The sequence below is a fragment of the Rhinopithecus roxellana genome, chromosome 16 (genome assembly GCF_007565055.1).
Source record: "Rhinopithecus roxellana isolate Shanxi Qingling chromosome 16, ASM756505v1, whole genome shotgun sequence".
NCBI lineage: Eukaryota > Metazoa > Chordata > Mammalia > Primates > Cercopithecidae > Rhinopithecus > Rhinopithecus roxellana.
In genome coordinates, this window is record NC_044564.1 from 50,435,200 (window position 1) to 50,460,426 (window position 25,227).

Below are 25,227 nucleotides of genomic sequence, written 5' to 3' on the forward strand. Positions count from 1 at the left end.
AACATGTATGATTTTATTTGTTTTCTCACTGGCACTGGCCTACTGCACTTAAACATTTCCATCAGACTCAAAAAATAATTTTATTTCAGAAGAAAGAAAATATTTTACTTATTTAGCTTTTGTTTATACTGTTTTATTATTAAGAGGTTTTTTCTTCTTTTTTCAAGAGATAGGATCTTGCTATGGTGCCCAGGCTGATCTCCAATTCCTGGCTTCAAGCAATCCTCCTGTCTCAGCCTCTGGAGTAGCTGGGAATATAGGTATATGCCACTGCTCCCAGCTTAACTTAATGGAATGTGTTTTTATTCACCCACTGGAAAAGCCTTTGCTACATATTAATACAGACTTGTCACTAATAAACTCTTTTTTTTTTTTGAGACAGAGTCTCACTCAGTCGCTCAAACACGATCTCGACTCACTGCAACCTCCGCCTCCCAGGGTCAAGCAATTTTCCCATCTCAGCCTCCCGAGTACCTAGGATTACAGGTGCGTGCCACCACGCCCGGCTCATTTTTTATCTTTAATAGAGAAGGGATTTCACCATGTTGGCCAGGCTGGTCTCAAACTCCTGACCTTAGGTGATCCGGCCACCTCAGCCTCCCAAAGTGCTGGGATTACAGGTGTGAGCCTGGCCACTAATAAATCCTTCTTTAAGTAAGAAAATAATATAATATGAGCATAACTTTGTGGGAATTTTAATGTCCTAAAGGCTTGTTGCTTTATGTATAAAGTGCAGGTCAGTAAAAATTAAAATGAGGTAACGTGGTATAATCGGCTTAACCCAGTAAGGGTACAATAAAGGATGGCTAATTATTATTTTATTATTATTTTGAGATGGAGTTTTGCTCAGTCACCCAGGCTGGAGTGCAATGGCACGATCTCGGCTCACTGCAACCTCTGCCTCCGGGTTCAAGCGATTCTCCCGCCTTAGCCTCCCGAGTAGCTGGGATTACGGACACCTGCCATCATGCCCAGCTAATTTTTGTATTTTTAGTAGAGATGGGGTTTCATCATGTTGGCCAGGCTGGTCTTGAACTCCTGACCTCAGGGGATCCACCCACCTCGGCCACCAAAAGTGCTGGGATTACAGGTGTGAGCCACTATGCCCGGCCAAGGATGGCTATTATTCTCACATGAATTCAACTGAAATCTCAATAGGGCAACACCAATAACAATGTTTCCTATATAACTTAAAAACTGTTCTTTGTCATCCCCTCATCTACGCAATGGGAATTAGAGCTCACCTGTTAGGCTGCTTGACAGGACCACTGAATGCTGGGAATCAACCATACTCTATCTTCTCATTTAACAGATGGGGAAGCAGAGGTCCAGGGAGTTTGGGAAACTTGTTCACAAAGGGACAACTACTTTGTGACTGAACTATGTCTAGGACCACGGCTCTCTTTATCAACATGAATATCTCTTTCATTTACATGCCCCTTGACATTTACAAGGCACCTCCTCAGCTCCATGATTTTGTTTATTACACTATATCACTCAGCTCATGAAAATGGCTTTTTTTCCTCTTTTCTTGTCTTTGGAAGACTTTTTGCATTCTTGTAGCAGCTGATTCCATACTAACCCCTAAATTGAAAATATATATATACACACAGACACATATGTGAATATGCAGAAGAAACAGCACTGGGTCTTCCTGGACAACCCAGTACAGGCCACACCCTGGCAGCCACAAATCACAAATAAGAAACGGTCTTTCCATGTGAGTTGCTTTCCATACTTCAACGCTAAAGAGCTCAGAAGTGCTTATACTTTGAAAGAAGCCTGAAAACATTTGTAGGCTACCCTTTAATGTGTCTCATTTGGAGACAGAACAGTGAGCAGGTTGACCAGCTGCTCTTCATGTACTTTTTGCAGTGAATCCTTCAAAGAATGAAGAGTGAAGACAATTCATTTTTCCTCCTGGAATTTTTCCTTCTTATTATTTTGCTTTTTTAAAGGTTGTTATATTCAGGGATAGGCATAAGACATTGTAAAAGATAAGGGATATCATGTGAGGAAGGAAATCAGACAATCCAAAAAATCTTCTGTAGAAATAAAAAATCAGAACTTGGGGGCAAGATAGGAGACAACACATTCTTTCTACAGAGCTGTGACACATAGCCCAACTGTCCTCAAAAGCAGGAATGAAAAAAATAACAACAACAAAAAAACAGACCTCAGCTGCATAATGAAGCTGGGGTATTGGCCTAATAGCTTTTAAAGTCCTTAAAACTGGGCTGGGCATCAAGCGTCTTTTCCGGAATAGGCCAAGGAAGACAAGTCCAGTTTGGTTTTTAAGGCTTTAGTGAGCTCTGCGCCCAGCAGCTCATGGAGGGAAACGCCGTCGTGGGAATACACCCAGTTTTTCCCAGTCCAGTCATAACGCTTGGGTCCACTGGAAGACAAAACAAATACATAGTAATTCCAGAGCATAGCCCTTCAGATGAACCACTGATTCCACAAACGCTGCCCCCAAGAAATTGACTGGAGTAAGGCTCTAGAAAATAACACAAAATGAGCTACAGTGTATATCTGACTTCTTATCTTAGCATCTAAGAAGAGTTACACAATAGATCTTCTGGAACAATTCCCAGAATCATTCTCAAAACCTGAAAAAACATTTGACCCTTACTGATAAGTCTCCAGGTATCACACTTTGATCTCCAGGTTTTGCTACCTCACATGTGATACCTGCTGTGCTAGAGTAGTGTTTAAAAATTAGGGCCATTTTTGTGCCACTGATGTAACTTGTGCCTTACCTATACTATTATTAGTTGTTAAGGTGAAATTCACATAACATAAAATAAACCATTTAAAAATGAATAATTTGGCGGCATTTAGTACATTTACAATGTTGTGTAACCACTACCTCTAGCTCCAAAACATCTGCATCACCCCAAAAGGAAAGCTAGTGCTGTTGTTCCTTGGTATCTATGGGGAAGGGGTTCCAGGATCTGCAGATACCAAAATCCGTGGGTACTCAAGTTCCTGATATGAAATGGTACAATACATGCATCTAACCTAGGCACATCCTCCCACATACTTTAAGTCATCTCTAGGTTACTTATAATGCCTAGTACAATGTAAATGCTGTGTTAATAGTTGTTATATTGGTTTTTATTTGTATCATTTTCGTTGTTTTATTGCTTTTTATTTTCAAATATTTTGATCCACGGTTGGTTGAATCAGCAGATGTGCAACCCACAAATACAGAAGGCCAACAACACCCATTAAACAGTTATTCCCCATTCCTTCCTCTCCTAGCACCCCAGCAATCACCTAAACTACAATTTTCTAAAAATATTTTTCTTAATTCAATGTTAAATTCATGACATTGAGAGCCTGGTGGGCCAGTTCATCCACCTCAAGCTCATCCAGTGAACAACGGCACATGCACGTCGCTTTGGGAATGCCGTATTCATGTGGACAGACTGGAGGCTGGCTTCTGCCATGTCTTGGTATACCAGATGTACATTCCACTTCCTCATGGCCTCATGGATGAATGGCCATGGAATCAGATAACACTGGTGCATGTGGCACCCTGATGGAGGTAAGAACAGAGTGCACAGGAGCCCAGAAGAAAGGGCACCTGAATCTGCCTGAGCACTCAAGGAGGGCTTTTCCAAAGACTGAGGCTAGGAGGAGGTCACCAGGAAGGGAAGCTTGGGCAATAAAAGTATCAAGGATTCCTGCATTATCAACCAAATGCTGGGGCTTGAACCTGTTCCCAGTATGTAGATAAAAAATGAGTGAACCAAACCATCAGGGTCACATAAAAATAACTAATAAACCATACCAAGCCCAAGGATCAGGACCTTGGCCCTATACTCTGATGCTGCTATTGGGTTGCCAGGCGGAGCCTGAGAAACCTCTAGACCCCTTCACACTGCTTGAGATGTTCTGAGCACAGGCACTGATGTGCAAGTGTCCCTAGAACTCTCCTTTATTCCATCCTGCAACCTCCTTAGGGTGGGTAAGGTGGGAGGAAAGACTACTGATCCCATAGAACCTGAAAAGTTATCAACTTTTAAAAAAACAGGCCGGGTGCAGTGGCTCACACCCATAACTCCATCACTTTCGGAGGCTGATGTGGAAGGACTGCATGAAGCCACGAGTTTGAGACCAACCTAGGCAACAAAGTGAGACCCCATGTTGACCAAAAAATTTATTTTTAATTAAAAATAAATAAAATTAAGGAAAACAACAACAAAAAATCAGAAATGTAGCTGGATAAAAGAGATTTTGAACCAATGTGAAAGGCTGAGAGGAAAAAAACAAAAATTTTTTTTATGTAAACAATCTTTATTTGAAAAATAGTACCTTATGATCCTAACACTATCAATCAAACTTCAATAAGAGCAACTGCAGCATCAACTAATAACAGTTGCTAAATTAACAAGAGATCAATCAAAAGTGCTTTAAAGGGAGCAGCACCAGCTGGTGTTCCCAAGTCTCTGAGCATTCGGGACCCGGGTACAGGGAAACAGAATCAAACCGGCTGGTGCTCTAGCCCCAAGCCCTCACATTGTGACCTGCCTCCCTCCTGGGGGCCCTGGCAGCCCATGGTCCGTGTGGTACTTCCAGACCCCTGTCAGCTGTGGGCGGGGCCCCAGGAGCCAAAAGCCACTTGGAAAAGGCTGGAACTTGGCCTCATAGTCAGCCAATTTCTGCCTGTTGTGGTCATTTTCTTTTTGGAGTGCCTGGAGCACTCTCTCAATGGACACGGCAGCCCTCCAGACTTCCTGGGCCATTTTCTTCTTCTTCTTTTTTTTTTTGAGATGGGGTCTCACTCTGTCACCTAGACTGGAGTACAGTGGTGCAATCTTGGCTCACTGCAACCTCTGCCTCCCAGGCTCAAGCAATCCTCCCACCTCAGCCTCCCGAGTAGCTGGGGCCACAGGCATGCACCACCACACCTGGCTAATTTTTGTATTTTTGGTAGAGTCGGGATTTCACCATGTTGCCCAGGCTGGTCTCGAACTCCTGAGCTCAAGCCATCTGCCTGCCTCGGCCTCCCAAAGTGCTTGGATTACAGGCGTGAGCTACTGTGCCTATGCCCTGGGCTGTTTTCTTATAGCAGACCATCTCTCTCTGAAAACTGGAAGTGTCTTTCTTCAATTCCTGGGCCAGGTTTTGGGCCATATTCTTGTAGTGGTCATGGGTGTGACACATGGGGTTCAAGTTTTCGTGCCCCTTGCTTAGTCTCTGCTAGAGGTCGGGCAGTAGGTGTCCTCCTCCGTGGACTCCCTCTATGGTCTCATCACATGTCTTTGGTGCAGTTCAGGCAGAGCGGGCAGCAGAGGCCTACTCCCTCAGCACACTTTGTACTTGTGCTGTGAGCTCTTTACTCCTTTGGATTTGTTCCCACATTTGCATGTTTGCTTCTACAATTGTCCCCTCAGGACATTAGAAAGATGCAACTGAGGTCACCATTGTCATTCACACTCTTCAGAGGGACTTGTGGCTAGGACGCTGGGGAAACATCATGTCCAGCTTCTCTGTTCCCCTCCACTGCCAAGTCCCCATTGTAACACCCTTGAGCAGAGGCAGGACACTCAGTGGGGTGAGTGACAGAAAGTGACATTATTTATGCGATGCCTTGGGGGAGTGGGAAGAGCTCACAATAGCCCCTTAGCACAGGGAGGCTATTTGCTTCACTACAACATTCCTGGCCTGTTTCATTCCTGCCTTGGCCTTTCCTCCTTCTCCTTTTTTTGAGACAGTCTCACTCTGTTGCCCAGGATGGAGTACTGTGGCAGGACTTCAGCTCATTTCAACCTTCACCTCCTGGGTTCAAGCGATTCTCCTGCCTCAGCCTCCCAAGTAGCTGGGATTACAGGTGCCTGGCACCACACCTGGCGAATTTTTTGTACTTTTAGTAGAGACAGGGTTTCACCATGTTGCCCAGGCCCGTCTCAAACTCCTGACCTCAAGTGATCCGCCTGCCTCAGCCTCCCAAAGTGCTGGGATTACAGGTGTGAGCCACCATGTCTGGCCCCTTCTTCTCTGCCTGCAAACATTGCTTCTGTCTTGCAATTTCTTGGTCAGGCAGCTCTGCAGTTTGCTGACGGTCAGTGCCATCATTCAGATAGTCTGCAGTTTGCCCCTAAAGATCCTCTCCATGGTGCTGTGAAGCATGCAGGACGCGCTTTGCATCAGTCGCTCGGAGAAGTTCAGGAGGTCTGCCTTTCATGCTTTTTCAGAAACTAACCTAGGTCCTGACAGGAGGACCTGCTCATTTCATTTGGAACCCTCCAGCCTGACGTGCTGGCCGCATCTTGGCCCTGGTCTTTCTGCGGATCTCACCCTGGGCCGATTCTCCCCTTCTCAGTGTGTCATCTTCTGACTGTGAAGGCCACCACAGCAGTGCATGCCTGGGTCACCCAGGGTATCTATAGGTTCCCTGGCACTAGTCCCAGGATTCTGCACATCACTAGCACTGCCACCCACAGGAGGGCCAGCAGCCGCTGAGTTTGCATGTCGTGGCAGCCAGCAGGCCCTCTGTGGCTCCCGAGGGCTCCACAGCTCTGCCTCCACTTGCCAGTGGCCTGTGGGCCACAAATGACCACTTGGAACCCTGCGGGGTGTTCCATCTCTAACAAAAACAAGGGCCCATCAGTCTTTGTAGACCTTCTGTTGGGCTGGGGAGAGGGGAGGCACCCCATGTCGTAGAAAATTGTGTCCTTGATTTTGCTGTGCAAACAGAAAGTGACATTATTTATGCAATGCCTTGGGGGAGTGGAAAGAGCTCATAGTAGCCCCTTAGCACAGGCCACTCCAGGCCCCACCTGGCCCTACAGCACAGCTAGTGGGTCAAAGCAGGGACAGGTCATAGCCCCGTGTCCACATGCAATCCTCTCAGGGTAGCATGGTGGCCTACCGCTGTCCCTGCTGAGGCTCGTTACCAATTTCAAGCTTCCTTCTGCTGCAGGGAAGCCTGGTCCCACCTACAAAGAGTCTGTCTCCCTTGCTAGATTGAGCTCCTTGAAGATGGGACTGTGTTTTCTTCATCTCCGTATTTCCAGTAGCTCATCAATGCCCATTATACAGTAGAGGCTCAGTCATTTTTGGTCCTGTTTTCTTGTTGACTCTACTCTGACTTAGGACATGTCACTTTCCCCACTGGACCTCCATATTCACATCTGTCAATAAGAGTAAGTGGGTAAAGATCCTTCTCGCTTTAAAGCCCCTCCAATACAGAGACCTCTGAAACCAGAAACAGAAGCTGATGAGTGGTACATGGAGCATTTTCCCTGGCATGATGGGCAGCACCTGCAGATCTGGCTGAGGGTGGTATCTTGCCAGTAGAATGCCTCTGCAGAATTTCACCCTACTTTTCTTTTTTTCTTTTTCTTTTTTTTTTTTGAGACGGAGTCTCGCTCTGCTGCCCAGGCTAGAGTGCTGTGGCCCGATCTCAGCTCACTGCAAGCTCCGCCTCCTGGGTTCACGCCGTTCTCCTGCCTCAGCCTCCCGAGTAGCTGGGACTACAGGCGACCGCCACCTCGCCCGGCTAATTTTTTCTATTTTTTAGTAGAGACGGGGTTTCACCGTGTTAGCCAGGATGGTCTCGATCTCCTGACCTCGTGATCCGCCCGTCTCGGCCTCCCAAAGTGCTGGGATTACAGGCTTGAGCCACCGCGCCCGGCCTCACCCTACTTTTCAAATCAGACTCAAGGATGATCTTCACTGTTGATAATTTTATTTTATTTATTTATTTATTTATTTATTTATTTATTTTTTCTGAGGCTTTGTTATTGACACAACAGCTTCTGGAAATCTTTTCCACAGAGAGGATGGGGGCTTCTTTGGCCAAGTTGGGCAGAAGCAGGCTCCAATGGCTCGGCAGCCACTGTCCGGGCCACATCATGTCCACAACCTCTTACTCCTCTTCAGAGGTTTCTCCAGACATTACCGTGTGTCTGGTCATGCCATTTACCACAGGTATAAAAACAATGACAATGGCCCGAAGCTGCGGGATCCTCCCACGGAATCCTCTGCCTTTGCAGGCACAGCTACACGGCGCTCCTGTGCTCCAGCCTGCTCCTTCCAAGACAGGAGCGGGACGTCCAGGGTCCTGCTCCCCCAGACCCCGCAGTCTGTGTGGGCAGCAGGCCGGGAGTGGTGAGAGCCGCCCTGGTAGTGAGGGCCTGGAGCGGGACGGCTGTGTTAGGCAGCGTCCTGGCCTCCAGCGAGTGACTGGCTTCTGTCCCCCGCTGGGAGCTGCCATCTTGCCGCCACTTCCCACAGAGGCACTGAGAGCTTGTCGTCAGGAAACGCTTCTCTGCCTCCCTTCCCCTGACTCCTACGCGGCGGTGGCCTCTCTGGATCTGCCGGAAACTGGGCGCAGGAAGGGGAGGGGCCTGAGGTGGACCCGGAGCCTGTGATCTCTGGGTGTGGCCTTCTCCGGCCGAGGCACTTCTTCAGCCTCACCCTGCCCCCCCACCATATATATATACACACATATATATGTATATATATACACACACACACACATATATGTATATATACACACACATATATATGTGTGTGTATATATAATTTTTTTTGAGGAAGATGGTATCTGTGACAGTAAATAGCTTGCTCAGCAGATCTTTCCAAATTCCCATATTTCTGAACACAGCTAGGGTAAGAGCCTATTGCTGGACAGTGTGTCCAAATACGATATGGAAGTTTTCAGTCTCCAGATATGGGGAAAATTCTTTTGCAGTAGGTGCCTGCCCGATATTTACAAAGCCAGTGATCCCCAGAAGTGATCGCTGGACTGAGCTGATCCACTTTGTTCCCCCCGGAGATGGATAAGAACACACAGGCTCAAGCATGGCCAGGGTCAGGAAGAGTGACTGAGGCCACAGAAGCTAACTGGCCCACAGAGGTTAAAATCCTCCAACCTCCACACTAACTGGGTCTAAAAACCAATACGAGTTGTGAATTAGGGCCTTCCTAGAATGACAGTGATTTCTAGTGCTGTTTTTGTTGAACTCTAGCACACTTCCTGGATGAGAGTGTGGGGAAAGGAAACATAACACTATTTATTCTGAACAAAGCATTAGAGATCACAGAATGATAAATGGTATATTAATTGCCTAAAAATGATGTCAATGTTAGGGGGTAGAGTAAGGTTATAATTTTTTAAAAATGCAAATACCATTAGTCTTTCAAAGAATTCTATGCTGGTTTTATCTAGCCCTTTCCCAATTCATAGTCAACATGCTCTCTTTGGAAGTGCTAATGAATGACTGGATCTGAGAGCTTTTTGTGGGCATTTCTCTTTTACTTTCTTACAACCACTTCAACAGCAGCCAGGCTGCTGAGGGATGAGCGACATCTCTCACTGCATGTTCTCAGGCTTTCAGATGCTATGCAGGCTGCATTGTGTCTCCAACACAATCTTTTATTCCTCTACATTGAAAGCACATCAATGGAAAAGGCAGGAAGGATTAAATGCCCTAGAACAGCAATATAAAACACTCTGCCACCTCCACAGGATACACAACCCCATCCTGCAAAGGGAATTCAAATAACCCTTTACCTGAGAGGCTCAAAACAAGTAGAGGTCAAACTTTAACTTGCTTTGAAGACAAAGTGCAACTTGTTCAAATGCTACAAGGTCAAAAGTAGCTTTTTTAAAAGTCAGGGCAATGATTTAATAGAGGAAAACTGTCTAGGCTGAATTTGGAAAAGTTATAAGCTATTCACTTCAGATCTTCTTAATATCCTGATGCCTGCTTACAGTATCCAAATTGTCAGCAGGGAGAAGTTATATAACTAGAGTAAGTTTTTCTACTGAGAATGAGACAGGCTGCAAAATATCAGGAAAGACTCAATTATAAGGATACTAACATAAGACGGTGACTTGTTTTTTGTGGGGGGAGAGGTGACAGGGTCTGGCCCTGTTGCCCAGGCTGGAGTGCAGTGGTGCGATCTTGGCTCACTGCAACCTCCACCTCCTGGGCTCACGCTGAGGCTCAACCTCAGCCTTTCAAGTAGTTGCGACTATAGGCGTGTGCCACCACACCTGGCTAACTTTTGTATTTTTAGTACAGGCGGGGTTTTGTGGCATTGCCCAGGCTTGTCTCAAACTCCTGAGCTCAAGTGATCCACACTCTTGGCCTCCCATAGTGCTGGGATTACAGGTGTGAGCCACTGCACCCAGCCGTGACTTTCATTTTTCTTTTCTTTACAGAGCCAGGGACTCACTATGTCGCCCAGGTTGGTTCTGAACTGTCCTTAAGTGATCCTCCTACTTCAGCCTCTCAAAGTGTTGGGATTACAGGCGTGAGCCACCGTGCTCAGCTGACATTTCTTAAATGGTCCACAATGTTGCATTTTGGAAGTCTTTAAGAATTACAGATGTTGACTTCTGAACATACCTACATACCTGGATGGAGAAGATAACCAGATTTGCTTGTTTGGCGTCTGCTTGTTGATCACGTAGGTTCCTAGATCTCCACCCAGTTTAACAGTTAAGACACCACTCTAGGGGATTAGGTGGAAAAAAGCATGAAGAAATCAAAACAAGAAAAAGTTAGCACTTTGTCATCATTGCTTCATGTTTTATCTCAACACTTTGCATTTCTATAAGTACACAAAATACACCATAAAGAAATGTCTTTAATTTAGTATTTAGAAATAGGAGTTTGTGTAGGAAGAGCTTTGCTTTCAGAATCAGAATAGGATTAATCATAATGATGTTGTATCTCATAAAGCTTTGCCTGTTCCCTGTGAGGTCTGCAAGGAGAGAACGGTGATGAAGCTCGGAGAGTTAAGTGATCTGTCTGAGGTCTTGGTGCTGGCATCTGGGATTCCTGGTTTGTTGCCCTCAACCATCAACCAGAACATACTAGAGGACATAAAAAATGCAGACTCTAACTCTATTAGAGTACCACGTCAGCCCAAACATCAGACATGACAAGTCTATCACAGAAGAAGTAAAAGCAAGGAGAGGAAGTACGCAAACCATCTGTTTTGTTTGTTTTAGAAGAGCATTAGCTTCAGCTCTGTTGGTAGAAGGCAGAAACTCCAGATAAAGTTTATTTCCAGACCCTTCTCATGCATCTAACAAGCTTCTCAGATACTCCTCCAAGGCTTTATTTTTCTCTAAAGAGCCTTGAATTCTTCAAAAGACTGGTTGGTCCATCTTTGAACAATAAATGCTCATTTAAATTTCAAAACACTCCTTCAACAAAAGAGTCCTTTACTTCTAAAGCCTGTGGTCTCTTTAAAATGGGTGAGATATGAAAGAAACAGCTACAGGGCTCAGTTCCCTGCATTGGAACTCGTAAGCAAGAGGGAGCCTGCTGTTCCCCATCTTGTGCATGACTTGCAGAGATACACAGCAGCAGCCTTTTTCTGTGCATTCTAGAGCCTCCATCCAATCGAGAGGCACTGAATGATTCTTACAACACACTTTTGCAAATACAGAGAGCTATTTAGGCCAGGCGTGGCTCATGCCAGCACTTTGGAAGGCCGAGGCTGGCAGACCACTTGAGCCCAGGAGTTCCAGACAGGCCCAGGCAACATGGCAAAACCCTGTCTCTACTAAAAATGCAAAAATTAGCCAAGTGTGGTGGCATGCGCCTGTGGTCCCAGCTACTTGGGAAGCTGAAGTGGGAGGATCGCCTGAGCCCAGGAGGTTGAGGCTGCAGTGAGCTGAGATCACACCACTATACTCCAGACTGGGTGACAGAGTGAGACCCTGTCTCAAAAGCAAAGCAAAACAAAACAAAAAACCCAAAAAACAAAGAGCTATTGAAATTCCAGAGGGTAGTAACAATAATAATATAACTGACAGCAGTGAGACAAGGGGCACTACTGGGTTATTTTTTTAAATAACATCTTTTTCTGATTCAAAAACAAATGCATAGAAATGATGGAGATGTCAGTAATGCAGACACTGATAAAAATATTAACCACTATTTACTCAGTTCCTACTGTGCCAGGCTTGGTGTTTGGCACTTTGTGTAAATTGTTTCCAACTTGACTACAATTCTTGGAGGTAGGATTCATTATTCTGGTTTCACAGATGAGGAAAACAGAGGTTCATAGTAAAGAGTACTTAGTAATTGGCAGAGCTAATCTTAAATCTAGGTCTGTGTGGGTCCAAAGACACTGTTCTTTCTATAACATGAAGCATTCTCTCAATCCCATTAACCAGAGATAAAAGATATTCACTCTCAGGTATTAGCTGCCCGTTTTTGTTTGTTTGTTTTTACAACAGGATCTTGCTTTGTTGCTTAGGCTGCAGCAGTGGCAGGATCGTGGCTCGCTGCAGCCTCAAACCCCTACCCTCAAGTGATCCTCTTCCCCAGTCCCTGCCTCCGGAGAGCTGGGACTACAAGTACCACACCTGTCTAATTTTAACATTTTTCTTTTGTAGAGATGAGGTCTCGCTATATTGACCAGGCTGGTTTCAAACTTCTGGCCTCAAGTGATCCTCCCACCTCGGCCTCCCAAAGTGCTGGGATTATGTTACAGGTGTGAGCTACTGCACTCGGCCCCATTTTTTTTTCTTTTATTTTACTATAGTAAAAAACACATAATGCTAAATTTATCATATTAACCATTTTAAGTGTACAGTACAATAAACCATATTCACACTGCTGGGCAGCATAACTCTAGATCTTTTCATCTTGTAACACTGAAACTCTATGCCCATTAGATACTAATTTCCCCATCCCATAGCCCTTAGTAACCACCTGTCTACTTTCTGTTTCTATGATTTTGACTTACCTTTTTTAAAATTGAAAATAAAAATTATACATTTATGGTGATGTTTCTATGATTTTTGACTACTTTTGACTACTTTATGAGTGGAATCATAAGTATTTGTCCTTTTATGACTTGGCTGCCAGTTTTTGAAAGCATTTTTTTAAAAGGACTAGGATTATACCATACATAAGTTTGTTTTAAAAACATTTTTTTTTCCGAAACCCATTTTTACTGTTTTGGTATGACTATATTTCATTTATTTAAAAGTTTCTTAAACCTGAGGCCACGTGTGGTGACTCATGCTTGTAATCCTGGCACTTTGGGAGGCCAAAGTGGGAGGATCGCTTGGGCACAGGAGTTCACGACCGGACTGGGCAACATGGTAAAACCTTGTTTTTACAAAAAATTACAAATTTGCTGGGTGTGGTGGTGCGCACCTATAGTCACAGCTACTTGGTAGGCTGAGGTGGGAGAATCACTTGAGCCTCAGAGATTGAGGCTGCAATAACCGGTGATCATGCCACCACACCTCAGCCTGGGTGACACAGGGACTTTGTCTCAAAAACAAATAAATAAAAGTTCCTTAAGACTGTACAATTCAGGAGTTTTTAGTATTTCACAAAGTGTGCAAACATCACCACTATTTAATTCCAGGCTGTTTCCATTGCCCCAAAAAGAAACCCTGCACCCATTAATACTCTCTATTTCCCACTCATCCCATACACAGAGTTTTAGAAATGATTTTTCCATGAGATAACAGGCTCAAAGAATCAACACACAATCATTGGTAATCTGTCCTCTTTGTGGCCCTTAAATGCTCCAATTGTGTGTTGCACCCTATACTCGGGGGGCACCATCCAGCAGAAAGGGCAGAGGACTGAGTAAAAGATGCGAGTTCCAGGTCTGGTCTCCACTGAAGAGCGGTGCCTGTCTCCCATGTCGTCTCTCCTGCCTTCTTTGAGGACTCAGGGCAAGAACTAGAGGCTGATACATATTCAAGGTCTCTGCACTTGCGTCCATCACCACAATGCCTCAGCACACAGCAAATCAGGGGGTGCACATGCAACCACTGAAGCCAAAATAGACTCTTTCCTATTAGAATTGGAAATCTTTTGAGTGACTCCAGGCATCAGGCCACTCTTTTGCAAAAGGCATATTAATAAACAAATGTGAGAGCCCTTCTAGCTCCACACCTCTCAAACTATTTTCGCCCCGTCACCTTCTCTGCAGTCCACTTCCTCCCTCCCCACATGAGGTCTGCTCATCTCTAACCTGATACCACTCTGTGGGTCCCACTGCCTTGTGGTGCTTCCTGTCTGCATTCACAGCTGCCTGTCTGCTTGCTTGTCCCCTGACCTCCATTACTTTAAGCACCTTGGCAGCAGGAGATTTGTCTTTTCATGCTAGCATCTGCAGGTCTAGCACCTTCATTCCTCCTGCAAAAAGGACATTTGTGGATGAATGACCATCTGGTCAAACAGTGAATGAGCGGATGATGACCAGGTAGTGTGATACCATCTGCCCAAGTTAGGACAAGGTTACCCAGGGCAGAAAACCCCAATGCTTAACTTCCTCCCACCAGTCTGTTCACTGTAATTAGATGTTTTCCCCCATAGATCTTGAAACTATTTTAGAAGGAAAGTGGTGGCAGGAAAGAAACTAGTTCAGCAGAAATTCTTAATGCTTTTGGAACTGACTCCAAATAGACCAGGTAAAGAGGGCTTTCTCTTTATCATTATTATTCCTTAGACAATCTGAGTTTATTTTGGGAGTGTGCATGCCCTTAAGTGCAGAAGGAATAGTCAAAATATGTAGCAGTTTCTGAGACACAGGCACCAGCCAATCAGCAGACAGTGGCCACAGCTGGTGAGTCTTACTGACTCTTCCTAGTCAAGATCAGCCCTACTCATGTATGAGCCAAAATAGCAATTACTGTTGTCACCAGTTCACCTGTAGAAATAGACACATATAAGATGGCATGTTTAATCTGGAGACTTCACATACATATGACCTCCTTCATTTCTAAAGTAGATACCAACTTGCTAGGATGTGTTTTTTACCTATGTTATTTTAATTGATCCTCATATAAACCTGAAGAGCGGAGGTTAATGTCACTAATTTCATAGCTGAGGAACTTGTGGCTCACAAAAGTTAGAAATTCATTTAAGGACTTTTGGAAAGAAAATACAAATCCAGGATGCTAAGCCAGATTCTTTGTCTCCATATCCAATAAGATGGTGCCTCACTGGGCCGGGAGCAGTGATCTGGGCCTGCAATGCCAGCACTTTGGGGGGCCGAGGCAGTTGGATCGCTTGAGGTCAAGAGTTCAAGACCAGCCAGGCCAACATGGTGAAATGCTGAAACCCCATTTCTGCTAAAAATACAAAAAAAATTAGCTGGACATAGTGGCGTGCGCCTGTAATTTCAGCTACTTGGGAGGCTGAGGCAGGAGAATCCCTTGAGCCCAGGAGGTGGTGGTTGCAGTGAGCTGAGATCGTGCCACTGCACTACAGCCTGGGCAACAGAGTGAGACTCTGTCTCAAAAAAAAAAAAAAAAAAAAAAAAAAAGGATGCTGCCTCTGAGCAGGGGTTTTTAACTTGGGATTAAGTGGTCTCAGGGGGCTGCAAACACTTACAGCTTGAAGCTGAAATGGTACTCCTGAGTGTGCTAAATGAAGTGTAGCCTAAAACTGCCTCCTTACATATTTTAAGGTTGGATCTAAGGGCTTCTCTGTACATAGTGAACTGTAATCTACTCTTCTACCAATCACTGAGTTTTGGCTAATCAAAGGCGGCCAACTGTTCAAACCATGTTTAAGGCAAACACCAAGCTGTAACCAATCCGGCTGTTTCTGTACCTCACTTTTATTTTCTGTTTGTCACTTTCCTTTTTCTGTGCATAAATCCTAAATCCTCTCCAACCACGTGGCGCACTATGGAGTCTCTCTGAACCTGTTCTGGTTGCAGCCTTCCCAATTTGTGAATCATTCTTTGCTCAATAAAACTCTGTGAAATTTAATGTGTTTAAAGTTTTTTTTTTTTTTTTTTTTTTTTTTTTTTTTTTTTTTTTTTTTTTTTTTTAACAGGTGAGTATGGAAGTTTTTCTTGGGAGAGGGACGGGAGCAGTCATCAGATTCTTAGAGGGAGGTCCTGATCCAAAAAAGATGAAGAACCCTCAGCTCTAAGACAGTAATATGCTGACACCTTAGTGAATAAAGAATATGTCAACAAGCAAATCCTCATTAAAATATCTAAGAGGCCAGGACTCCACCTGGGAAAAAAAGGAGGGCAGTTTGGAGGTAACTTCGGATAGTGTGATGACTCTAACAGTCTCTAGGCAGATTTTGCTAGGTCAAGTGCAGTAGACTCCACAGCTGCCTAGTGACACGAGGTGCTTTCAGCTCTGGTGCAGTGTCTTCTGTAATGACCAGTGCCAGTACGAGGTGAAGCCTGGGGCCAGACATTGGCATCCACCTATTACATGGACCACTTGATCAGATGACACACCAGTTAAGAAGCCACTTAAGTCTCCCCCTCCACAGGGAGAAAAGAGAAGAACAGATGTCTTCTTGGGTGTATCTGGATTACTGCTTTCATTTGTCTACTTGGCCAGTAGTAAGTTGGTAAAAGGTGTATAAATGCTGAGAGGCATCAATGAAAGCATGTTTTGGAAAAGTCTCATTTACATAGTGAATCAATATTTATGAAGTCCCTACTATGTACTTGGCACTGTTCCAGACACTGGGATCACAATGAGAGGTAACAATGTGCTAGCAGCCCTCACTCAGCGCCTTCCTGGCCTCCGCGTCCACTCTGGCAGTGCTTGAGGAGCCCTTCAGTCCGTCACGGTATGGTGGGAGTCCCTCTCTGGGCTGGCTGAGGTCGGAGCCGCCTCCCTCTGCTTGTGGGGAGGTGTGGAGGGAGAGGCGCAGGTGGGAACCCAGGCTGCACGCCCGCTCAAGGGCCAGTGCGAGTTCTGGTGGGCGCAGGCTCAGGCTCAGGGGGCCCACACACTGAGTGGCCTGGCCTGTGGTGCCGCTGACCCAGAGCAGTGAGGGGCTTAGCACCTGGGCCAGCAGCTACAGAGGTTGCGTGGTTCCCCAGCAGTGCTGGCCCGCCAGTGCTGCACTCAAATTCTCACAGGGCCTTAGCTGCCCTGTGAGCAGGGCTCCGGACCTGCAGCCCGCCATGTCTGCGCTCTCCCACCTAAGGTGGACTCCCGCACCTCCCGAGCCTCCCCTAGGGGCGCTGCCCCCACTCCCGCCCCCTGCTCCGTGGTGCTGGGTCCCATCCACAGCCTAAGGTCTGAGGAGTGCAGGCGCAGCTGGGGACTGGCAGGCAGCTCTGCCTGCAGCTCCAGTGCAGGATCCACTAGGTGAAGCCAGCTGGGCTCCTGAGCCAGATGGGGACTTGGAGAACTTTTATATCTAGCTGGAGGATTTTATGTGCACCAATCAGCACTCTGTGTCTAGCTCAAGGTTTGTAAACACACCAATCAGTACTCTGTGTCTAGCTCAAGGTTTGTAAATACACCAATTGGTACTCTGTATCTAGCTGACTCTGTGTCTAGCTAACCTAGTGGGGACTTGGAGAACTTTTCTGTCTAGCACTCTGTGTCTAGCTCAAGGATTGTAAACGCACCAATGAGCACTCTGTGTCTAGCTCAGGGTTTGTAAATACACCAATCAGTACTCTGTGTCTAGCTCAAGGATTATAAACACACCCATCAGCACTCTGTCAAAACGGACCAATCAGCTCTCTGTAAATTGGACCAATTGGCAGGATGTGGGTGGGGTCAGACAAGGAAATAAAAGCAGGCTGCCTGAGCCAGCCAGCAGCAACCCGCTGGGGTCCCCTTCCACACTGTGGAAGCTTTGTTCTTTCGCTCTTTGCAATAAATCTTGCTGCTGTTCACTCTTTGGGTCCACACTGCCTTTGTGAGCTGTAACACTCACCGCGAAGGTCTGCAACTTCACTTCTAAAGTCAATGAGACCACGAACCCACCAGGAAGAACAAACAACTCCAGACGCGCTGCCTTTAAGAGCTGTAACACCACCAAGGTCTGCAGCTTCCCTCCTGACAGTGAGATCACGAACCCACCAGAAGGAAGAAGCTCCAGACACATCTGAACGCCTGAAGGAACAAACTCTGGACACACCATCTTTAAGAACTGTAACACTCACCGCGAGGGTCCGCGGCTTCATTCTTGAAGTCAGTGAGACCAAGAACCCACCAATTCCGGACACAAAAGAATGGACAGCATCCCTGCTGTCAAGGAGCTCAGTCTATTATAAGTGGTAGCTGACATGTAAATAGACAATTATAACACAGAGGGATCAGTGCTCCACAGAGTCATCCTCAGAGTGCTGGGCAAGGGAGAAAGGAAGGACCATGTCTGCTTAGAGTATCTAGGAAAGCTTCACAAAGGAGGTAACTTCCAGCTATACCTCAGGGGAGGAAAAGACTGCCCTCCCACAAAGCTCAAGTAATATTAATATCAAACATGAAATACATAAATTAGCACCTGAAGGACTCTAATCAGGAATTCACACTCTAGGGTACAGAGTTAGCATTTCAATGTAGTTAATCATAAGTCCAAACTATAGATGGCAGCCACTATATATCTTTAGCTTTCTAAATCTACACTTAAGCATTTGCTAATTAGTAAATGATTTGTTAGAAATAATTTTACCCTTGAGTGATACTCAAAGCATATGAATTGGCTAGAAAAATATAGGCATCTCTTCCTTGGAAAGAATAGGTTACAGAATCTGGAAAGCCTATCAGCCTAACATTATCTTCAGAGAGACACTCTCAGGGCAGGAATCAGGAAGGTTCTGTGACCCACTACTGAGAGCAGAAGGTTTTGTCACCTGGTTCAAATTGATTCAATGATGTGAGAAATAAAATTCTAAGCTCCCAACTGACTCAACAAACCATCTCTTGGCCAAGGGGAGCCCAGAGATACCGTAAAAAAATTTAGGTTTTGGCCATGATGGGAAAGGAATTTCAACAGGCCTTGTTCTACTCCCTCCCTCCCTAACTGCCATCAGTTTCTTTTCCCGCTAAGGGCTAAACAGAAACTAGCCCTTCAAAAGACTAACTTGAGGCCATGTGTGGTGGCTCAGGCCTGTAATCCCAGCACTTTGGAGCTGCCTGTAATCCCAGCACTTTGGGAGGCCGAAGCAGGTGGATTACCTGAGGTCAGGAGTTCAAGACTAGCCTGACAACAACAGGGTGAAACCCTGTCTCTACTAAAAATATAAAAAAATTAGCCGGGCGTGGTGGCAGGCACCTGTAGTCCCAGCTGCTCAGGAGGCTGAGACAAGAGAATCGCTTGAGCCCAGGAGGCGGAGGTTGCGGTGAGCCAAGATCCCGCCACTACACTCCAGCCTAGGCTACAGAGCTACAGAGCGAGACTCTGTCTCAAAAAGAAAAAAAAAAAAAAAAAAAAAAAGACTCACTTCACCACTGGTATCAACCAATCATCTAATTCTGCTCTTCCCTTTTAGTGGTTTCAGCACAACTGACTAGCATTCCTTCCTGATAACCACTGACCACAGAGTGGTCTGAGACAGGGTCTTGCCCAGTCACCCTGGTTGGAGAACAGTGGTGCAATCATGGCTCACAGCTGGCTCGAACTCCCAGGCTTAAGTGATCCTCCTGCCTCAGCCTACCAAATAGCTAGGTCTACATAGATATGCAGTCTCATTTTGTTGCCCTGTAATAAATTTCAATGTTAAGTTTCTGCCTTAAGGTGAACATGGAAGACATGCTGCATACACGTTAGCTTACTCTGCATGCGTGTACCATCTCTTTGTGAATATTCATAGATCCTCCCATAATCTGTTGAATATGTATGCTTAGCTACGCCTCTCAGCATAAATTCATGCTCCCTTTGCCCGTTCTTGTGGAAGTGCTTGTTTTTCAGTTATGGCCAGAGGCTCTGCTTCCTGCCTACAGGTAGTGGGGACCCTCTTTAGAAATAGTCCTCCTTTCTAAATTTATAGATTTGTGGCTGGGCGTGGTGGCACACACCTGTAATCCTGGTGCTTTGGGAGGCTGAGTTGAGAGAATAGCTTGAGGTCAGGAGTTTGAGACCAGCCTGGGAAACATAGCGAGACCCATAAATAAAATAAAATAATTAGCCAGGTATGGTGGCATGTGCCTGTAGTCCCAGCTACTAGGGAGGTTCAGGTGGGAGGATCACTTGAGCCCAGAAGTTTGAGGCTGCAGTGAGCTATGACTGTACCACTGAACTCCAGCCTGGGTGACAGAGTGAGGCCCTGTCTCTAAAAATAATAATAATAAATATTATATTTTATATAAATATATTTAATTAAATATAAATATATTTGTGACTTTTTCAGTTCAATAGAAGTAAACCAAAAGATGACTTTGCCGGCTGCTGTGGCTCATGCCTGTTAACCCAGCACTTTGGGAGGCTGAGGTGGGTGGATCACTTGAGGTCAGGAGACCAGCCTGACCAACATGGTGAAACCCCATTTCTACTAAAAATACAAAAATTAGCCCTGTATTGTGGCACATGTCTGTAGTCCCAGCTACTCAGGAGGCTGAGGCGGGAGAATCGCTTGAACCTGGGAGGCAGAGGTTGCAGTGGGCTGAGATCGCACAACTGCACTTCCAGCCTGGGTGACAAAGCTAGGCTTCCACTTAAAATTAAAAAAAGAAAAAGAAGAAGAAGAAGTAAACAAAAAATGCAGTTGCTAGAATACTGGCATATTTGCTTCTAACAAAACATTCATGCAAAGTACTCTGGAAAACTGGGGGCTTCACTAATCCTATAAAAACAGGTTTCATGACTGTTCTTGTGGCTTGCTCATCAATGTCTGCATGTGTGGGCAGAGTTTAGCCTGTGACTTGGTTTCCCTGCAGTTACAGGCTCTAGTAGAGGCTAGGGGAGAGGAGGCCCTTAACTCCCCCACCTCTAATCAGGCTGTGGATGCTCAAGTTGGTAGGCCAGTTTGTAAGAGTTCCCAAGCATCTTGGCCCTCTAGGGCTGCCTCCGCAAGTACTTTTAAAGCCCTACCCAGACACTACTGCATTTTTTGCTGCTGACAGCAATTACTGAATCTACTTACTTGGAAGGCACTCAATCCTTCCCTGCTCCATTGCTCTTTTTTTTTTTTTTTTTTCCAATTCCCTCACTGTCCTTATAGTCAGGCTTGATACCTTCTCGAAGACTTGGTTGCTTGCTCCATCATGTGGAGTGCCTTCTCCATCCAGTGCTCCCGCTGCAATTTCCAACACCATTTCTATCGCTTTAGTCTGATGGCTGATTGCCCTCAACAATTCCATGACTGAATCCAAAATGCACGCTTCATGACATTTCCTGGTATTAGTTAATTGCCATCAAGAGGATTAACATCTTTGAGGGGCTGGGCGCTGTGGCTCACATCTGTAATCCCAGCACTTTGGGAGGCTGAGGTGGGAGAATTACTTGAGTTCAGGAGTTCAAAACCAGCCTGGCCAATGTGGTGAAACACTGTCTCTACTAAAAATACAAAAATTAACTGGGTGTAGGGGCGTGTGCCTGTAATTCCAGCTACTGGGGAGGTTGAGGCAGGAGAATTGCTTCAACCCGAGAAGCAGAGGTTGCAGTGAGGTCATGCTGCTGCACTCCAGCCTGAATAACAGACGGAGACTCCGTCTCAAAAAACAAACAAACAAACAAACCCAGAAAACCATCTTGGAGGGATTTTCTGCCTCTGGCAAAAAAGAACTACTCTAAGGCCTAAGCAATAATTCTAAATCCAAAGGCAGACCCTTGCCCAAATCTGCCACCTGGTGGTCAGTCGATAAAGACCAGCACTTCCCTGGCTTCTAGGATCTGGGGCTAATGTTTCATCCAACTCAGAAGTTCTCACACCAAGCCTGATCTGGTGGCTCATGACTGTAATCCCAACACTTTGGAAGGCTGACGGGGGTGGATCATTTGAGGTCAGGAGATCGAGACCAGCCTAACCAACATGGTGAATGAAACCCCATCTTTACTAAAATACAAAAATTAGCTGGGCAAGGTGGCAGGTGCCTGTAATCCCAGCTACTCGGGAGGCTGAGGCAGGAGAATTGCCTGAACCCAGGAGGTGGAGGTCACAGTGACCCGAGATTGCGCCACTGCACTCCAGTCTGGGCAACAGAGTGAGGCTCCCTCAAAAAAAAAAAACAAGTTCTCATACTAGCTGCAAATTGGAATTACCTGTGGAGCTTAAAAATTCCAGTGCCCTGCCCAGGCCATGCCACACCCCAGTCCAAGTACTCAAAATCTCTAGGAACAAGACCTAGAGAGACACATTAGAATCCCAGGTGAGCTTTTCAAAAATATGCTTCCCAGGAATGTACCCGGCCTACCCCATCACTGTCTCACAAGAGCAGGGCTCAAGTCTCTGTAATCTGAATAACTTTTGGGCAGTTATCTTACCCCTGCTGAAGAACTGCAGGTCTGGTTTGTTGTTTGCTCCATCTGCCTGCTGGACAAACACACACTCTGGCCCCTCTCTGATTTCTCTTCATGGGTATCCACTGAAGCCAGCAAATGAGGCTCAGAGAGGCTCAGTGACTTGCCCAGGGTCGCAACAAGCCTGGTAGAGCTGGGGGGCAGCTTGAAGCCTAGTCTTATCTATTTATTTATTTGAGACAGAGTCTCGCTCTGCAGCCCAGGCTGGAGTGCAGTGGCGTGATTTCGGCTCACTGCAACCTCCGCCTCCTGGAGCCCTAGTCTTTTAATCCTACCCACAACTCCACGCTACTTGATGCTTAGCTCTGCTGCAGGGGAATTCTTCATTTTAGTGAACTAAAATTCTTAGAAATTCTTAGAAAAATTAAAAGAAGTCAAGAGGTACCCCAAAGGAAACATCATAGTCCTCAAAGGTGTATGGCTTGTCTGCAAGGTCTTCAAAAAACTCTGCTAAAGAGTCCAGCGTTTCCTCTGCTAGTCTTTCATAGGTGGTGTCATCTAGAGAGCTGCAGGGGAAACACAAAACCCAAAACACACGATTACCAAACGCTTCCATTTTACTAATACCAAATTTACACACTTGTTATTTAAGTTCATTAAACTGATGAAAGTAACATGTACAAAGTAAAAGTTTGTCCTTTTTTTTTTTTGAGACGGAGTCTCACTCTGTCACCCAGGCTGGAGTGTAGCGTCTGCTCTAAACTCCTGATATCAAGTGAGCCACGTGCCTCGGCCTCTCGAAATGTTAGGATTATAGGTGTGAGGCACCATGCCTGGCCCGAAGTAAAAATTTAAACAGCACAGAAGGGGTTACAGAAAGAAGCAGGCAGACCCCATTCCCAGAAGCAACTACAAATAATAGTCCTTTCTGGGCCAGGTGGCACGGTGGCTCATGCCTGTAATCCCAGCACTTTGGAAGGCCGAGGTGGGTGGCTCACCTGAGGTCAGGAGTTCGAAACTAGCCAGGTCAATATGGCGAAACCCCGTATCTATTAAAAATACAAAAATTATCATGTCCTTTGCAGGGACATGGATGAAGCTGGAAATCATCATTCTCAGCAAACTAACACATGAACAGAAAACCAAACACCACATGTTCTCACTCATAAGTGGGAGTTGAACAATGAGAACACATGGACACAGGGAGGGGAACATCATACACTGGGGCCTGTCGGGGGAAGGGGGGCAAGGGGAGGGAGAGCATTAGGACAAATATCTAATGCATGAGAGGCTTAAAGCCTAGACGACGGGTTGATGGGTGCAGCAAACCACCATGGCACACGTATATCTATGTAATAATCCTGCACATTCTGCACATGTATCACAGAACTTACAGTATAATAATAATAATAATAACAAATTAGCTGGGTGTGGTGGCGTGACCTTGTAGTTCCAGCTACTCGTGATGGTGAGGCACAAGAATTGCTTGAAACCAGGAGGCAGAAGTTGCAGTGGGCTGATATCGTGCCACTCTACTCCAGCCTGGGTGACAGAGCAAGGCTGTCTCGGAAAAAAAAAAAAAAGTCTTTTCTGTATACTTCTATCTGCATATTCTTTTTAATATACAAATGAAGCATTTTGCATTTTTTCACTTAATTATGTCTTAGAAATTTGCATTTTCTCACTTAATTATGCCTTAGAAATTGTTCTATATTAGCACCTATGGATTTTTATAATATTTAATTTTATGTTATTTATCCAGTCCTCTTTAGCTGGACATGAAGGATGCTTCATTGCTTTTGTTATTAAAATTTTGCTTTTGCCCAAAATTTTGTTGGGCAAATCACAAAGTGGGAGAAAATATTCATATTACATACATCTGAAAAATGATTCATCCAGAATATACAAAGAACACCGGCTGGGCGCAGTGGCTTATGCCTGTAATCCCGGCACTTTGGATGGATGAGGTGAGTGGATCACTTGAGGTCAGGAGTTCGAGATCAGCCTGGCCAACATGGTGAAACTCCATCTCTACTAAAAATACAAAAATTAGCCGGGCATGGTGGCAGGTGCCTGTAATCCCAGCTACTCGGGGGCCTGAGGCAGGAGAATCACTTGAACCCGGGAGGCAGAGGTTGCAGTGAGCTGAGATCGCCCCACTGCCCCCTCTACTCTACCCCAGGTGACAGAGTGAGTGAGACTCTGTCTCAAAGGAAAAAAAAAAAGAAGACCTACAAATAAATAAGAAAAAGAAAAATCAACAGAAAAAAATGGGCAAAATACTTGAATAGATTTCATAAATAAAAGATCTCCAAATGCCCAATGAACACATAAAAAGGTGTTCAACTTTGTTAATCTTCAGGAAAATGGAAATTAAAAAATCACAGTGAGATGCCACCAGAATGGTTAAAATGTAGAAGGGTGGGAACCCTCGTAGCACCAGTGATGAAAGAGAGAATTTAATGCGGGTGATGCTGGGAAAGATTTTTGTTCAGAAGTATGCCCAGTGCCACACTATGGAAAAGGGGGCAAGCACAAAACTGAGCCAAATCTCCATGGTCTTTTTGGGCAGAAGACAGGTCAGGCCATTGGATTCCCTTACACAGACGCCAGTAAGAACAAAGGTATCACCTGGGGAGAGGATACACTGATGGAGTATTTGGAGAATCCCAAGAAGTACATCCCTTGAACAAAAATGATCTTTGCCGGCATTAAGAAGAAGGCAGAAAACACAGACTTGGTAGCTTATCTCAAAAAAGCTACTAATGAATAATAATTGTCCACTGCCTTATTTATTACAAAAGAGAAATGTCTTATGACCCTTTTATGTGTACCATCATTTAACAGACCTCATAAACCAGAATTCAGATCATGAATGACTGACAGAATATGTTTGTTGGGCAGTCCTGATTTAACTAAGACTGGCTTGTGGTTAAATGAGTATGTTTGGTGTTTTGAATTTTAATGGTAATTCTGGGCTCGGTGCGGTGGCTCACGCCTGTAATCCCAGCACTCTGGGAGGCTGAGGCAGGCGGATCACCTGAGGTGAGAAGTTCAAGACCAGCCTGAACAATATGGTGAAACCCTGTCTCTACTAAAA

At 45.4% G+C, this 25,227-nt stretch overlaps 1 protein-coding gene across 5 annotated transcripts in view; it reads right to left on the minus strand.

The window, feature by feature from the left end:
- Positions 1-809: 809 nt before the first annotated feature.
- FXN (frataxin) overlaps positions 810-25,227 on the minus strand; it is a 41,192-nt gene continuing 16,774 nt past the window's right edge. Inside the window, exons 3-5 of one of the 5 annotated variants that reach the window (XM_010362963.2) lie at positions 22,573-22,693; positions 10,379-10,476; positions 810-2,395 (exon numbers count right to left, since the gene is read on the minus strand). In XM_010362963.2, coding sequence (XP_010361265.1) covers positions 2,245-2,395; positions 10,379-10,476; positions 22,573-22,693 — 370 coding nt within the window. In that variant the 3' untranslated portion in view covers positions 810-2,244. Of the gene's footprint in view, positions 2,396-7,748; positions 8,338-10,370; positions 10,477-22,572; positions 22,694-25,227 lie in introns of those variants that run through there. The other 4 variants (XM_010362964.2, XM_030920362.1, XM_030920361.1 and 1 more) reach the window with 4 other exon arrangements.